Source organism: Galendromus occidentalis, unplaced genomic scaffold, assembly GCF_000255335.2.
Source record: "Galendromus occidentalis unplaced genomic scaffold, Mocc_1.1 scf7180000077460, whole genome shotgun sequence".
NCBI lineage: Eukaryota > Metazoa > Arthropoda > Arachnida > Mesostigmata > Phytoseiidae > Galendromus > Galendromus occidentalis.
The window spans coordinates 1,699,112-1,714,204 of NW_003805448.1; the positions used below are offsets into that span (position 1 = coordinate 1,699,112).

The following is a 15,093-nucleotide window of genomic DNA, read 5'->3' on the forward strand; positions in this document are numbered from 1 at the left end:
TAGACTGCATTGGTATCTAGACCCTGCAGTACACATGGACCGTGTTCAAAAAAGTTCCGCTCGCGGTCCACCTGAGATTCGTGACAGACTTCCAAGGGTGTTCGATTCGGCCGTCGGCATGTTTCTGATCGGCGCTACCGATGAGAGCGCTCCGAGACCTTGCCGCTTGTGAATTTCTCTGTGACGGGAAGTCTAACCGACGGATAAACGTCGAAGGGGGAAATGGTCTGATCCTTCGAAAACTCGACACCTCGCGATCTCAACTCCCCCTTCGGCACGGAGGATTTCCACGTCTGAAACAACACAAAGATTCCAGTCAGCTGTGGCCGCTCGTCTGGATGGGTCGCCCACGCCGGATGGGCTGATTGTGAGTTTGTTGTGAGTCACTCTAGCCGTGACGGAAGACTTGATAGAGCTCTGTTCTCCCCGGAGTTCGAGGTGGCGAAGTCTCCGATAGAGCTCTGAGTGAGGGATCATGGAAATACGCAAACGCAAACGGAGATTACCGCTACATAAATCGATTACTGAAGGTAAGATGCTCCGATTCCATTCCGGGTTGACCAGCGATCATGGCTCGTCTAACAAGGGGCTAATCCGATCGTCGGACTGGTGGAAACCGCTATTGAATAGTTCCTCACGAAGGGGGAGGCGCGGTGTTCAATTAGCCCCACGCGACTCGCTTGCTGATGAGGGCTCACGCATGTATTTTCCATCGCAGCTGGGCGTCTGATCGGACGTCGACTAGCGGTTTCGAAACAGCTGTTCAGGGAGTCCGGGCCGAGATTCCTGGAGAATTTCTGGAACAGAAGTCACAGCTCTCAAGCCGAATGCGATGTGGTCCTCACCTTGCCGGCTTCGACAGATCAAATACTCTTAGAATGGCTCCTCCGAACTTTCGAGGAGCGATTGCCCCATCTGATAGTGAGACTATCTCATCATGGATATTTCAAGCTGATCATGCTGAGCTGCACTGCCGATATGCCGACGTAAGTCAGGAGGAGGTCCACGGGTCGCGTGGCCGGATAGCATGACGCACAAAGCGTCATAACGTCCCGAGGTGTACTCTATACGCGCTGGGATGAGACGCATTCTTCCCCTGGTTAATCGGCCTTGATTCGCTCTTCTGCAGCTTACTACGAGGTGCGGAAGAGCTCCACGTGCGAAAACGCGTTCGATCGGAGTTCGGAGGCGGCTTCAAAGAATTCTGCTGCGATGATCCGTTCGGAATATGGGAGGAAAGAGATATCGCCCGTTTTCTATCAACGCAAGAACGTCAAGAGATTGTCATGTATTTCCTGAACTCCATGCGCACGGAAGCCAGAGACACCGTTAGGGGCAAGCTTCTTCTAGAAGGACAATCCTTGAGTAAGTCAGTGGATACGTTGAGGTCGGAGAAGATGGAGATCATCGCTAGCGGAGTTCCGATTTCGAGCCACAGAGAATCGCTCCCGTGGCTGGGACTCAGGTCTCACAGTTTTTTCGCCCTCAGTACAGCGACTTCGGATCGAGGGAATAATCGAGCAGATCTACCCGCTTCACGAAGAAGAACCCTTACGGAACCTTAAGACTAATTGGGTCAATCGGCTCTTCGATTCTCAGCCTCTGGATGACGTCGCGAATTATTTCGGGGTGAAGATCGCCATGTATTTCGGCTGGTTGGGCCACTACACGACCGCCCTCTTCTTTCCCGCAATCATGGGACTATGCATTTGGATATCGTGCTATGGCAAGGACCAGGTTTGTGGGGTTCCAGCTTTTTTTCGAGAAGTCTGGGATATCCAGAAGTTTCGCAGAGTGGCAGGAAGGATCAGCAAGGGAAGCTGAATTCCCAGCGACGGCACCGCACTCACGTAGCACCTTGCTTGTGCTTTTCCAGCGTCACGAAGATCTTTGCTTCATACTGTTCGCCCTGCTAAATGTTGTGTGGGCTACATTATACTTGGAATCATGGAAGAGGAAATCCTCTGAGTTGGCTCATATGTGGGGAACTCTGGACGTTTCCAACGAAATGCTTTCTGTGCCACGACCATTATTCAAGGTGGGTGAATAGTGAAACAACTATTGGAGAATCTTTCCTCTGGGATCCACCTCAGGCTAGAGGAAGTGAGCTTCTATGTGGTTCTACGGGCTTCTGAATACCTCCCGGGAATCTACGGAACTAAGCTTGGGATGATACTGAAACGATTGGAATGATGGGGATTCTGCATCCCTCCCATCACTAGTAAATGATATCGAAGCGAAGGGGATCGTGCGTGGGACCGGGTCAGGATATTCATAATCAGAGACCCTCTTATAACCTCTTCGACGTCCAGGGTTCATCTGGCTTCCGATCCGTCCGACGGCACGAGATTTCTTCAGTCAGGGGAAAGGGAGTCCGTGGAGCTCATCCGATTGGGCACAAGGCTCATCGGAACGTTTCCGACCAAGGTGTATTCGGAGGCTGTCCGAAGTCAACCTGTGACCGAGTACCGAGTCCTTGTTCGCGAAGGCTGCACCGGACTTAGACTCCGTTCCATTAAGTGAGCAGGATACATCACAGAATTAATCGAATTCGGTCTATGAGTATTTAGTCAGCATTCGAATCCGACTTCAATGACCGTCTAGTCCTACGATGCACGAGCGAGCTGCGATTAGATGCTCCCAGCCCTCGGAAAATATTTTTAGAGCCTTGGCAATTTTCGCCGTGCGTTAATCGTGGAATCGCGCGTTTGAACGCCTATTTATGAGTCGAGTGATTTGAAGTTCACGATTTTGCTGTCTCCTCTGAACGGAGATATTTTAATTGCTTCTGCTCACTGCATTCGAGCCGAACGGTCTACCTCCGCAAGTTCTCACAACTTCCTCGCTCAATCCACGAGGAAGTATACCAAGCTTCACGACATCCTGACGGGATCTCTCGCTTGCCGGCAGTGGTGATCTTCTACCTCGGCGAGAGGGTTCCCTCTGGGGATTCCTCGGAGTACGTCTCCCGGATTCGTGCACGCTTCAAGTCATCAAATTAGAACCTTGCGTCGCCAGGTCAACGGTAAACATTTGGCGTTTGCTTCGAATATCGGTTGAAGAGAGGAAGTCATCGTCGAGAAACTTCAATCTTTGGATGCTTGGTCGTCCTCTTCGACATCGTTCCCTCCCAGAACTTCTCTCCCCTGCTCGCACTCCTTGTCATCAATGAAGGAAAGCACTATCCAGCAATTACGGCGTACCAGTTCTCCCATGGGCTCTCGTGAAATATGCCTAAATCATTCTTCAAGATTCTGAAGGATGATTCCCGCATTCCGAACGATCTGATTCGGCAGTCTACTAGAGTCATGGAGGAAATTGAAGAGCTCTTCAGCAGCCAAATTGACACCTCGGTGTGCGATATTGATGTTTCGGCGATAGACTGATGGATCTCTTTCTAGGGATGATTCTCTAAATCTCAAAGTTCTCTGCTCGGACTGACCATCTGCTCCCGATAAAGGGGAGCAATAATTCATTCTCGGGTGCGCTTTTCATACACTGACGATGTGGCTTCCACCTTTTCCGAGATTTCGGCTTGAATACTTTGCCGTACGATTCTTCGCCATTCGAACGAGAGTTCGAATGAAGACCGGACTCTTGAGGCTTGAATTCTCCGGAGAAGGCAGCGTTCGATCGATCCGGTTATGGATTCTTGGAATGGAAAAATTTTCCCTTGATTTTTGCCGGGGAATGATGCGACGGCTGTCGTCGATAACGACAACGTATGCCACTATGCTGCTTGTGATGATGTTCTCTGGAAATACTTTCCTCAAGCGAATCGCGGGACTTCCAGAGAGGCAAGCGTGCAGCGATTCTTCGCTCGAGTCAATTTTCCCTCTTTCTCGACAGTGACCCACATCCAGAACTGGCTCTTGTCGGTACGAGAAAGTTGCGGAGAATTCTGAACAAGACACCAACGTGGAACGCTCGTAGTGGGAATCTCAGAACTCGTCCGAATGGAACGAACTGGCCCTGTAAACATAATAATATGTATCCGCCAGATTGTTCCATCTCATGAACATACATCAGGAAAACTTTCGGGGAGCCCGAATTGTTTCAGGCCTGCTTAAAATACTTCGTCTATGCCTGAGGATGATATCTTGAAACCGCGAAGTCCGGGATCGAACAAATCGAATTCCACGGATTACCGGATAATTTTCCGTCACCGAAAGAACTTCTTCAAACCGACAGGAGGTTTCTGCCTGAAGGCGGAGTCTAAGAGATCGGGTGTCATCACACGGTCCGTAACGAATATTTCTCCCAAGTCTCACGAAGACGCCGTCATGGTATGAGGATGGAGATATTTCAGTGGTCGGAACGAAGAGGGAGGTCGAGAATCGTCTGCTAGTCTGTCGGATGCTTCTGGAAATTCGCGCATTGACAAAAAGGGCGGCGATTTCGCGCTGCTAGGGACTTTCTATTTTTGCATACGGTTTTCGTTTACGTCGTTCCATCCTGCTCTTCTGTAACCTAGATTCAGAAACGTCGGTTCGTGCGGTGGCTGACGGTCGGTCTTTGAGCGTTTGCGTCTGTACGCGTAGAGCTCAACAATAGACGCATAACACATGGCCCGCTATGCTGACATAATTCATGCGTCACAACACTGCTGCGTGGCGTGGCCCTGTTGGCACGCGATGAGCCGCGATCGGCCTGCACATGCGGATGCCTTCACTGATCGAAGACCGTTCCGTGTGGCTTAGCGGAATGGATCGCGTCTGCAAGAAACTGACATCGAGCATCGAGTCTTGAACGATTGGAGGGAGAGCCGTGCGTCTCGTTCCGGAGATGATTCGCGGCATTGCCGCAGCTTCTTCTACCAGAATTCGGGAACCACAATATCGTCTGTTTGGAAATTGCGGAAGAGCTGACGGCAGCCGACTGGAATTATCGCGGATAGTCGAGCCTCGGCGACAAGGCGGTGGGTCTTCATCCTCGGCTCCAGCATGATGACTGCACGGCCTCTTCGGCAGCAATTGATGTAACGCGGTTGAGGGGACCTGAGGGAGCGACTACCTCCGCTGTGGGATCAGGCAGAAGCTGGAGTTGAAGACTCGATAACTGAGCATTCTATTCTACGCGAGCGGGCGCAGTCATGAATGCAAAATTCTGAATAGCCTCCATCCAGTCATCAGTGAGTCTGTCTGTCAGTCAGTCAGCAACCCGGCCAGCCAGCCAGCCAAACAGACGAATCAGCCGGCCGCCTGGCCAACCTGCCCGCCGACTAGTCGGTCCCTCGCTCGGTCGACGATGGCGTGCAATTCAGAAGACAAGCGAACATCTGCGTGGATGGACTGCCGGCTTGAATCCCAGAAGTGGGTCAGCTGAGCCGTCACCGAAGCGCCGCTTACGTCAGTGTTACATCTTCTGTGGAGGCAGAAACGAAGGCCAACCAAGCAAGCGTCGGCCAACGAGCAAACGACTGACTGAACGAGCGAGCCAGTCAGTAAGCCAGCAAGACGACCGTCCCACAGAAAACTACTACAGAAGACGATGCCGTTCGGGGCAGCGCGAGATGTCCCGAAATGAAAATGAAATCTGTCCCGACCTCATTCTTGATCGGTTCCGCGCTCCGACTCCCTCCTCTTATGTACATATTACCCAATTCGTTGGAGTTACTACTCGTCTGCTGATATCTATCATCTCACGCGTAGGGTATAAAGTAAGAAAATATATGTTGTATATTCACTTCAGAGGTCGCTCGAATCGCCGGATCGAGGGCTGGCCAACTCCTCGGCGTTCCTCGGCGGCCCCTCTCGATCCGACTGGGAGCTGTAATCTCGCTGCGGGAACCGCCGGTTCCAGAAGAGTCCCGCCGAAATTCGACACCGATAGACCTCTCGACTCTCTCAGACTTTAAGTCAGAATCTTCTCAGCTCTTTATCTCCATTGCATCGGGGGACCTAGAGAATGCAGCGGGACGTAGATATTCTCGGACTCGATTCTCTCTGATTTAAAATTACTCATATGAGTAGGTACCCCAGGCCAAGTTCGTGGGCGCGTAAAAAGTCGACTTCTCTGAACCGCAGGGTCAAATGGTGAAAAGTCCGGTAACGGGCAGAATGGAGCCACGATATCCGAAATGGAAGCGAAACCTCTTCCGTTACCTAGTCACACTGCCTGTGATCTCGTTGTGCCTTGTGGTGGTGCTCGGAGTCATGCTACTCATGTTACAACTTCAAACATGGACGGACAAAAGGTGAGCGCTCAATGGCTGACGGATTTGTCGGCTCGAATAGTCGAACAATGAGAGTTTTAGGGAAATAATGATGAAGTTCAGGGGGAATCATCTGTTTGGCAAAGCTCTTCGCATGGGTCGGGGATTGATTTCGGTCCTCGGAGCCAGTTTTGAGCAGCTCTCCAATAATCATTGAGGGAAGGATGCCACCTAGGGGAAGTGTACAAACTAGCAATTATTTCTAGTGTTTTCTCTTTCTGTAATGCTCAAATCAAGCCGACATATTATCCCAGAGAGGGAATGTAGCAATCATTCATCCCATTCATGATCCTCTCCGTGCGGGCATGCTGATGAATTCGACGATGAGGAACTTTCCTCAGAAGACGGAGAGACGCTTCTAGATAAATCATTCGGAGTAGACTTCCTCCGCAAAGCAAACGATACTTTCCGAGACCGACGATCTGTGTGGACATGGCGCGGAGAATTTCTTTTGGTCGAACAAAACCTGGCTTAGCTCAGCTGCCTTTCGAAGCTAGTCGACGCTGCCGGCGCTCTGGCAGCGAGAGCCGCGGCTACCAGTGCCGCCGCCGTAGCTGCTGCCGATTTAGGTTACTACGCAGATTGTCGCCAAATCGCAATGGAATGCCATGCAAGTCTCCTTTCTCACAATAAATAGCTGTCCGCAAGAAAACTCTTAAGCTGGCTAAATTCTGAATGCATCGCAAACAGACACAAAATACTTGGCTGTATTTGGGAACAGATTCCTTGGAATGCCATTCCCGAACTCCACTCGGGACGACCGCCGACGGAGCGAGCTGAGTTCCTGTAGATTTCCATGGACAAGGTCCACGTGTTGTCCCCCGAAATCGTCCAACGCCAAGACGCGTGTGCGATCCACTTTCACACTTATTGCTCGGAGGCAGTATTGCTTCCAAAGGTAGCCAGTACCTTTGCATACCCGGTACGATTCGGGTGCATCACGTAAACAACATCAAGAAACGATTCCTCAGAAAGTGTACGATGAACGAGACGCCGGCAGCCTCACGATCTTGTCGGGAGGCTCGCGACAGGAGCGATGTTTCGGATGCTCCCGGGGCAGCGTGCTGTCTTGATTTTCTGCCGTGCCTCACCACACGGCCTTCCTAAGTGTTTGCCCTTGGAGAGACGATTTGCCTCTCCCCTTACGACGGCGCGCCGTCGATCCGTCGAGAGAGTTGAGTTCAATAACCTTTCGCGGAAGAAGAGTTTCTGTTGACGCCGTCGGCTAACGTTTCTAGCCTGTCTCATTGTAGCCTATAATGGGTGGTCTGTTCTGAACTGACCGTCCGATTGACGGACACTTAGGTCGTTGAACCGAGGGAAAAAATATGCTAAAAACTCTCTGACAAGTCTAACAACGGCAGAAAATGAGGAAACCGCTGTTTGAATAACGGAGCGTCCCGACGGGCCGGTTACGGAGTCGAGTGCCGGTGTCGCTCGTCCACTCGTATGCAGGTGAACACCTGGGAGAGACAAACACACAGAGGCGCTCTCTATTCACAAAGAAGCTCATTTTGTGCCACCGAGGTACTTCTTCGAGAACAGACAATCTCAATCGAATAACGAAGAGGGAAAAGGTTCCGACAGAATTCCCGCGGAGTCCGAGTCCTTTCCGAAGGAGCAGGGAGCTACACACGGAATTGTGCCCCCTTCGAACGGGAATGTTCCCCCGCTAGGGCTTCTTCGCTACGTGGTCTCCTCGATCTCCTACGATTTACATGGATCCCATCATCGGGTGCGTCGCGCAGATTTCGAGGGGAAAAAATTCTGTCACCCTTGTTATCTTTTCGAGAAATGCTTAGAGCTCATGATAGATCCGCGCCTTGACCTATAGACAGCTTCCGACACATCACGTGCTCGGACTAGAGTTCGTCGAAGTCGCTCGTGGCTGTCAGAAAGCGTGCTATTGAGTCGTTGGGCGCTGACAAGGTTTCTGACCCAGAAACCGTGAACTTGACGTCGACAGGCCACACGTGTTACGTTGGCTACGCGAATCGTGCCTTTTGAGGCGGCCTGTTAGGAATGGGTTCAGTACAATATCCTCTTCATTCAAGGTCAGCTTGTCCTGGATTCGGTGTTTTTTTTCCTCCCTGGCAAAGTTGACCTTTGTTGCAACGAGATTGTTACAAGTTGACGTCGACCGCGGCAAGCGAAGGAACAGTCCTTAGCGTTCGTCCCTTTCCTATTTCCCCCTTTCGGCGGCGCGAACTCTTGTCTTTAGATCACTGGGTCATCCTCCTCAGGTTCATCGTCCGTTGGTGACCCGCTCGGAGAGCTCGCTGCGCCACAGCGGCCGCTGTTACTTCCGTAGTGTTGCTCGCAGACTACGCGCGCCGCTCCGCCGTCCGTGTCGAGATCCTCGAAGCAGGAGCTCGAACAGTGTGTTCCATCCTTTTTTTGTGTACGACCAAACTCAGAATAGACATTCATCCTGGACGGCCTACTAATCTCCGGCACGCTGGATGATGCGGCCCTCGACTCGGTGATGGGCAGTCCGAAGAACTGGATCTCGACGCAGAACATGTTCTGCACAAAAGTCGAGATCCCCCAGCCCAGCACCCCGAGCCCCACTCTGATCAAGGTCAGGGACGATCTCCTCATGGAAGAACACACAGTGGTTTCTCCTCCGCCCCCCAAATGGAAGGTAGAAGAGAACAAAGCCATCCGATCCCAAATAGAAATAATTCCGTGCAAGGTGTGCGGCGACAAAAGCTCAGGAGTACACTACGGTGTCATCACGTGCGAAGGCTGCAAAGGATTCTTCAGGAGATCCCAGAGCTCCGTGGTCAATTATCAGTGTCCACGCCAGAAGAACTGTGTGGTCGACCGGGTGAACAGAAACCGGTGTCAGTACTGCCGGCTACAGAAATGTCTGTCGTTGGGCATGAGTCGAGACGCGGTAAAATTCGGCAGGATGAGCAAGAAACAGCGTGAGAAGGTTGAGGACGAAGTGAGATTCCACCGAGCTCAGATGGGTCTGTCCAGCAATCCGTCGACACCAACGCCCACGCCTAGCTCAGATGTCGCCATGCCCGATTCCACCGTTGTGATATATGAACCGTCGTCGACGTTCCCCCAGCCGCAACAGGTGAACTATCAATTCCAAGATGACCTTTCTACCGACTTCTACAACGTTTCCGGCTACGACTCGAACAGTCTGTGCTCGACGAGCTTCGATGTAGACTTCCCAAACATTCGGAGCATTGACCCTAACCAATGCAGTGACGTTGATACCTTGTGCTCTACGACGCCGGCTTCCAGCACGCAGACACAGCTTCCAGTACAGCCAGCTCATCTCGATCTTCTGTCGAAGACCATTTGCGACGCCCACTTGCGAACCTGCCTGCTGAGTGACGAGGAGATCAAGATCAAAATTCTGCAGGCGAAGTCGTCGGGTACCAACAGCAGCAAATTGGAGTACTACAGAAACATGTCGCAGGAACAGCTCTGGATCGACTGCTCCCACAAGCTAACGCAAGTCATCCAACAGGTGATCGAGTTCGCGAAAATGATACCCGGCTTCATGAAACTCTCCCAGGACGACCAGATTGTCTTGCTAAAAGCCGCCTGCTTCGAGTTGTGTGTTCTGCGTATGACTCGTTACTACGATGCCGAATCCAATTGTGTTCTGTACGGAGACACTCTGGTGCCGGCTGACGTGTTCTTCACATCGGACACGGCTGAAATGAAGCTCGTATCCGGTGTGTTCGACTTCGTTAGGTTTCTGGCCAACCTCAAGCTCGACGACACGCAGCTAGCGCTATACTGTGCTTGCGTGCTCGTGTCACCGGAGCGTGGCGGTCTTAAATGTATATCTGAAATCGAACGAGTGTCGAACGCTCTTCTGAAATGTCTCCGTTTTGAAAGCTCCCGCGAGCAACCGATTAAAGGCGACGTGAACCTAATCGATCATCTTCTCAACCAGCAAAGCATACTTCGTAATCTTTCTCGTTGTCATCTCGACGCCCTTCGAAGCTTGAAAATGGCCTACCCTGATGTAGATCTGCCTCCGCTACACAAAGAGCTCTTCTCAACAGATTAGCTCAAGTTCTAACCTAAATCTCAACAACTATCTAAACGCGATGAGTCCTGTTACATTTAACTGTTGTGTAAATATTCCTTGTGTCGTTGTATATACTCTCTGTGGTTGTCGACACGTCGTGAGTTGTGATCGATACGTGATATTGATTCATGTTATTTTTCTCCCTATAGATTATTCAATCATTGCTAATAGCTACTTTTTATACAATTATCATTGTACGGATACGAGAATATGCATTAAGTAATTGATATTTAAATATAACAACCAAACAAATACCGTGCTCGGATTATCAGAAGTAAACTTCCGAGACGAATTCGCTCGTTTCGCGAGCTGAAAGGAGGCCCAATCCATGCGATCACGGATCTAGTTAGAGCGGAGTAAAATTATTCAAGTCGAGACAGCGATACTTTATTCGATTGTGTTGATCTATGTATGTATACGAACATAATGACCTCGTTGGAAGATTCGGTCGCTCCGCGAGGCTAGCGAGGAGGGGGAGGAAAAAATGAAACCCTGACATTTGGGCTTCGAACGAGTAGATTTCTAATACAATTAATTGTCCTCGTACATTCCCTGGCTTATGATGAACTTCATTCTGTACCGTGATCGGAAGCGCGCTAACTTCGCTGAACCTCATTCCGAGAAAGTATAAGCATACGCTCCAGAGAAAGGGGTAGAGCACTTCACTAGGATGCTTTGGTGTGCATCCTTACGATGGATATTTCACCGATGGTTGCGAGAGTCGTCCCGTCGAGATCATGGCAGAGAAACGAACGAACTTGGATCGGTCGAGGATCACAACCTCCTCTTAATCTCCTCAGGCAGCTCTCCGTTCTGTTTCTGGCATTTCAATCAAAATTATTCGCCCCATTCCCTCTTTTGTATTTCATTCGATAATTATCACAAGCAATGTGGGAATCGATAACAGTCGACACATCACCGTAGAAGTCGAGGAGCGTTGATCGTGAACAATACGTGCAAGTCCATAGTTGTACATGAAGAATAGTTTGGCGCCACCGCGATCACACTCTGTACTCACAGGAGTAATCGTTCCGCGTAATAGCAACATGAGCAACAAAAGGTGATAAGGAAGACGAAACCCCAGCTTAACATTAGTCAATCTTTCTCTCTGGGAAATAAATCGAGGATCGTTGCAATACGCAATATGTTAGGCTACGGACAGAATGCGATACGGAGAATAAATTATTTCTATATCATAATAGAACATTATTTGAAGAAAAAGTCAAGACTCTTCATTGCTCATGGACAGTCTCTGGAAGTCCAAAGAGGGACTATCCGGGGACGCTATGGATGACATTCTCGAATCGCTATCCCAGTCAGTTTTCTTGGACTATCGAGCTCCGGAAAATATATGACTTCATCCCATCCCTCCCGCTTGAGAACCCGCTCTCGACCGACAATGTGATGGGAATATTGTGCCGCTGTGGAAGCGGTTCCCCGTCAACTGATCCGTGTGCCTGGATGACTATCGGGAGAGCCGAGGAATCGCAACGCTGAATTTCCAGTTGGTGATGCGTGAGGCTGAGTTCAGATGCTCCGCCGGCCGTTTTTCTGGGCCGGCCGGCGTTCCTCCTCCCCTAGCCGTGACCTGACCGTCAAACAGAACCGCCAACCAGCAACGGTGCACCAGGAGAGGGCTCAGTGGAGTGTCTTCCGTTCGCAAGTGCTCTTCGCTGCTTCCCCTGCACTTATACACTGCAGAGCGGCTGAAAAAGCTGAATCACCGCTGACGGAAATCCTCTTCGATCTGGTCGACCTCCTTCTTCAAGAGATTCCACGGAAATATTTCCTGCACTTCGCTAAACGCCACCGAAGATTATCATGAGATTGATTCGCCCAGTGGTCCGGGAACGGGGAATGCCGCCTCTTAGAGGGGATGGAAGTTTATATATACTGCTACGCTCCGCGACACTAAAATAATCTGAATTGTCGAATAATTATCCGACGCTCCGAACGGACGACCCAGTCAGAAGTCAAAGAATTACAAAAACAATCACAAAACACGATTCCGCGTTTGTTTCAGATACAGAGATGACAGCTTCAAGGGCTGGATGATGTCGATGCTGCCGAAAATTCTCTTCGCTCTGATTATACCGATCACAGATACAGTTTACAAGAAAATCGCGGTGTGGCTGAACGACAAAGGTGGGACTCGCATACGTGAGGGATTGATATCCTATCGGCCTGAAGAACCTTTCGAAGCTTGAGGTCTTCTGTCTTTCAGAAAACTACCGCCTGGAGGAGAGCTATGAAAACCATCTTATCATGAAGATATCTGTGGTGAGGAATCGCCGCTTATACTGCACCGATACCAGCAACCGCGATAGTGAGCTTCTGAAGCGATCGACATGGACCCGAAGCCAGCCACAATTCTGAATGTGTAGTTTTCCTTTTACAGTTCCAATTCGTCAATTCTTTCCTGTCTCTTTTCTACATCGCATTCTACCTCCAAGACATGGACAAACTCAAGGATCAGCTCGCAGCACTCCTCATCACTCGCCAAGTCGTCGGGAATATCAAGGAATCCCTAGTGCCGTACATTGTGGAGACTCTCTGTCTCGCGGAAATGACGTCGAGACGTCGAGCTTCCGCCGTGGAGAGCAATGCGCAGGATCAAACTCATTCCGATACGGCCCCTGACGCTGGACCTTCTCAGGCTGAGGTTGAGGCCGCGATGTACAGGGTGAGCTCGAGAATTCATCCGCGCAGTCCGCTGCGAATTCGAAGATCCGAATCCGTCGTTCTTAACCTGATACTGATGATGATCTTTATTTTCCGAATTCCACCTTGAAGTACGATGGCACATTTGAGGACTACCTGGAGATGTTCATCCAGTTCGGTTACGTTGTGCTCTTCTCGTCGGCATTTCCCTTAGCGGCACTGTGTGCGTTCGTGAACAACGTCGTGGAGATTCGCAGCGATGCCTTCAAGCTGTGCGCGATTTTCCAAAGGCCTTTCGGACAACCCGCAGAAAATATTGGAACTTGGCAGGTCAGCTGATGTTGAGACACTTCTCGATATTATCAAATCATCGGCGAGCTTCATCGAGCACCGCCATTCCCACCATGGCGACGACTCAATTCGAGCGATGAAGACCTACATTCTTCACGCTTGTTCTAATCAGATGTTTCCGACAGGACGCAATGGAAATTATGGGGATGCTGGCCGTGGTAGTAAACTGTACACTGGTTGGTCTGAATGGCCAATTGACACGCATGTGGCCATCACTCGGGAAGCTGGAGACAATCATAATCGTCGTGATCGTAGAACATCTTCTGCTCTTGCTGAAATTCGCTATTGCATTCGCTATTCCTGACGTGCCCCACTGGGTACAGATCGAAATGGCCAAAGCCGAATTCCAACGGCGCGAAGCCGCGAAGGTGAGCTCTTCATTCTTGAAGTTCCTCCGCTAGCTCAAAATCTCTCAGTCGGCGCGGAAAAACCAGCTCAGGAGCAGAAGAGCAGCAGCATTCAGGAGAACCGACGGCTCTCACCGATGCCTCTCCGACAGCCGAGCTTCATTCTGCCGCTAATACGAATTCTGTTCCAGCATCATCAACAAGGTATCTACTTATCGACGGAATTGGAATCGGAGGGCACTCAAACGGATCCCACACCACTAGAAGAGAAATCCGTCCAGACAGGAGTACGAAGGCGATCGGAGACAGCGTCGTCATCACCCCCGACGTGGCGTCGAGGACTCTCTGTGATCGGACAATCCATTTCAGAGCGATTCTAGTAACCCAAGGACAGTTCCTCGGTTATTTGTGTCAATCTGCGAGAGAGAGTCCGGAAGGGAAACATAGAGTGGAGGTCACAAGTCCCAAATTTTGTCGACCGATGGCTGCGCAGGAGCAAGCTTTCTATAGCATTAAAAGGAGGGATTCTCGCGAAATTCCAGGGGCGGTTCTCCGGTATCCTCGATCGGACCATCGATATGGACAGCTCCCACAGAAGAGAGGGATGTGATATCATACACGCCAGGGACGGGGTTTGGTCATCGGGGACTTATACACACATCTATGATTTGTTCGTTTCAAATGCATCTCTTCCTGCTCTGCAATTGATGTGAGAATGACGGACTTTTACTACGTCACACGAGGTCGGATCTATGCGCCCACGACGCCGGAGGATTAGTTTTGAGTCGAAACGGTGGGTCTTGGGAGATGACCCCATGCACCTAATAATTATAAATGATGAAAAATGTGACATATCATTGCATTTGCCCTTTGAAGCCTTGAGTAGGCTCTAGCCCAGTGGGCTCGAGTCTGCTCAGTTATTGGACGGGTCGCGCGAATTTTCCAACCTAAACTCGAATCGACATGGAGCACGAAATCGGAATAAAGAAGTTCTTGAATCTTTGTCCTCTGCGCATAAGGAATCGGCACTGATCTTCACTGAAATGGCTCGGATGAGTGGGTGAGTTCGGTCGATAGGATGAGAATACTGGCATCGCTTCCCAAAGACCCGGGTGCGATACAGGCTTGAGCGAGACGCTACGGCGCTATGATCATGCGGCTGCATGGATTGTCTGTCTGCTAGTCGCTCTCGAAAACCGCTATTAGTGGAGGAGATTCGCCAACGAGACATTGAATAACATTTGTCGTGAGGAAGTAGAGGTGGTGGAAGAGGGTAGACACTTCGTCTAATATCCGAACCATCCATCGGAGGAGCGGCGGGGGGAATGGAAGAATGTATTTCCAGGCCCGCGGAGACCTCCCAATCCTCTTTGATGACGTCGGAATGCCTGCCGGTCGCTGTTCTCCTCTGTGAGCACGAACGACAGGACGCAAGGTACCTAGTCACTAATCATCCC

At 50.5% G+C, this 15,093-nt stretch overlaps 2 protein-coding genes across 2 annotated transcripts; both read left to right on the top strand.

Annotated features, from left to right (window-relative positions):
• Positions 1 to 475: 475 nt before the first annotated feature.
• Positions 476 to 14,350, top strand: wwk (anoctamin 8 white walker). The gene is made up of 12 exons (XM_003744206.2): positions 476 to 530; positions 719 to 986; positions 1,130 to 1,365; positions 1,490 to 1,737; positions 1,877 to 2,038; positions 6,027 to 6,196; positions 12,301 to 12,422; positions 12,502 to 12,557; positions 12,676 to 12,960; positions 13,071 to 13,268; positions 13,415 to 13,657; positions 13,828 to 14,350. Exons 1-12 carry the CDS (start codon positions 476 to 478, stop codon positions 14,014 to 14,016), a joined length of 2,232 nt encoding a protein of 743 aa, XP_003744254.1. The 3' UTR covers positions 14,017 to 14,350.
• On the top strand, positions 8,679 to 10,256 carry LOC114828263 (probable nuclear hormone receptor HR3). Its single transcript, XM_029111684.1, has one exon. The coding sequence runs from the start codon at positions 8,700 to 8,702 to the stop codon at positions 10,254 to 10,256; it is 1,557 nt and encodes a 518-aa protein (XP_028967517.1). The 5' UTR covers positions 8,679 to 8,699.
• Positions 14,351 to 15,093: the final 743 nt, after the last annotated feature.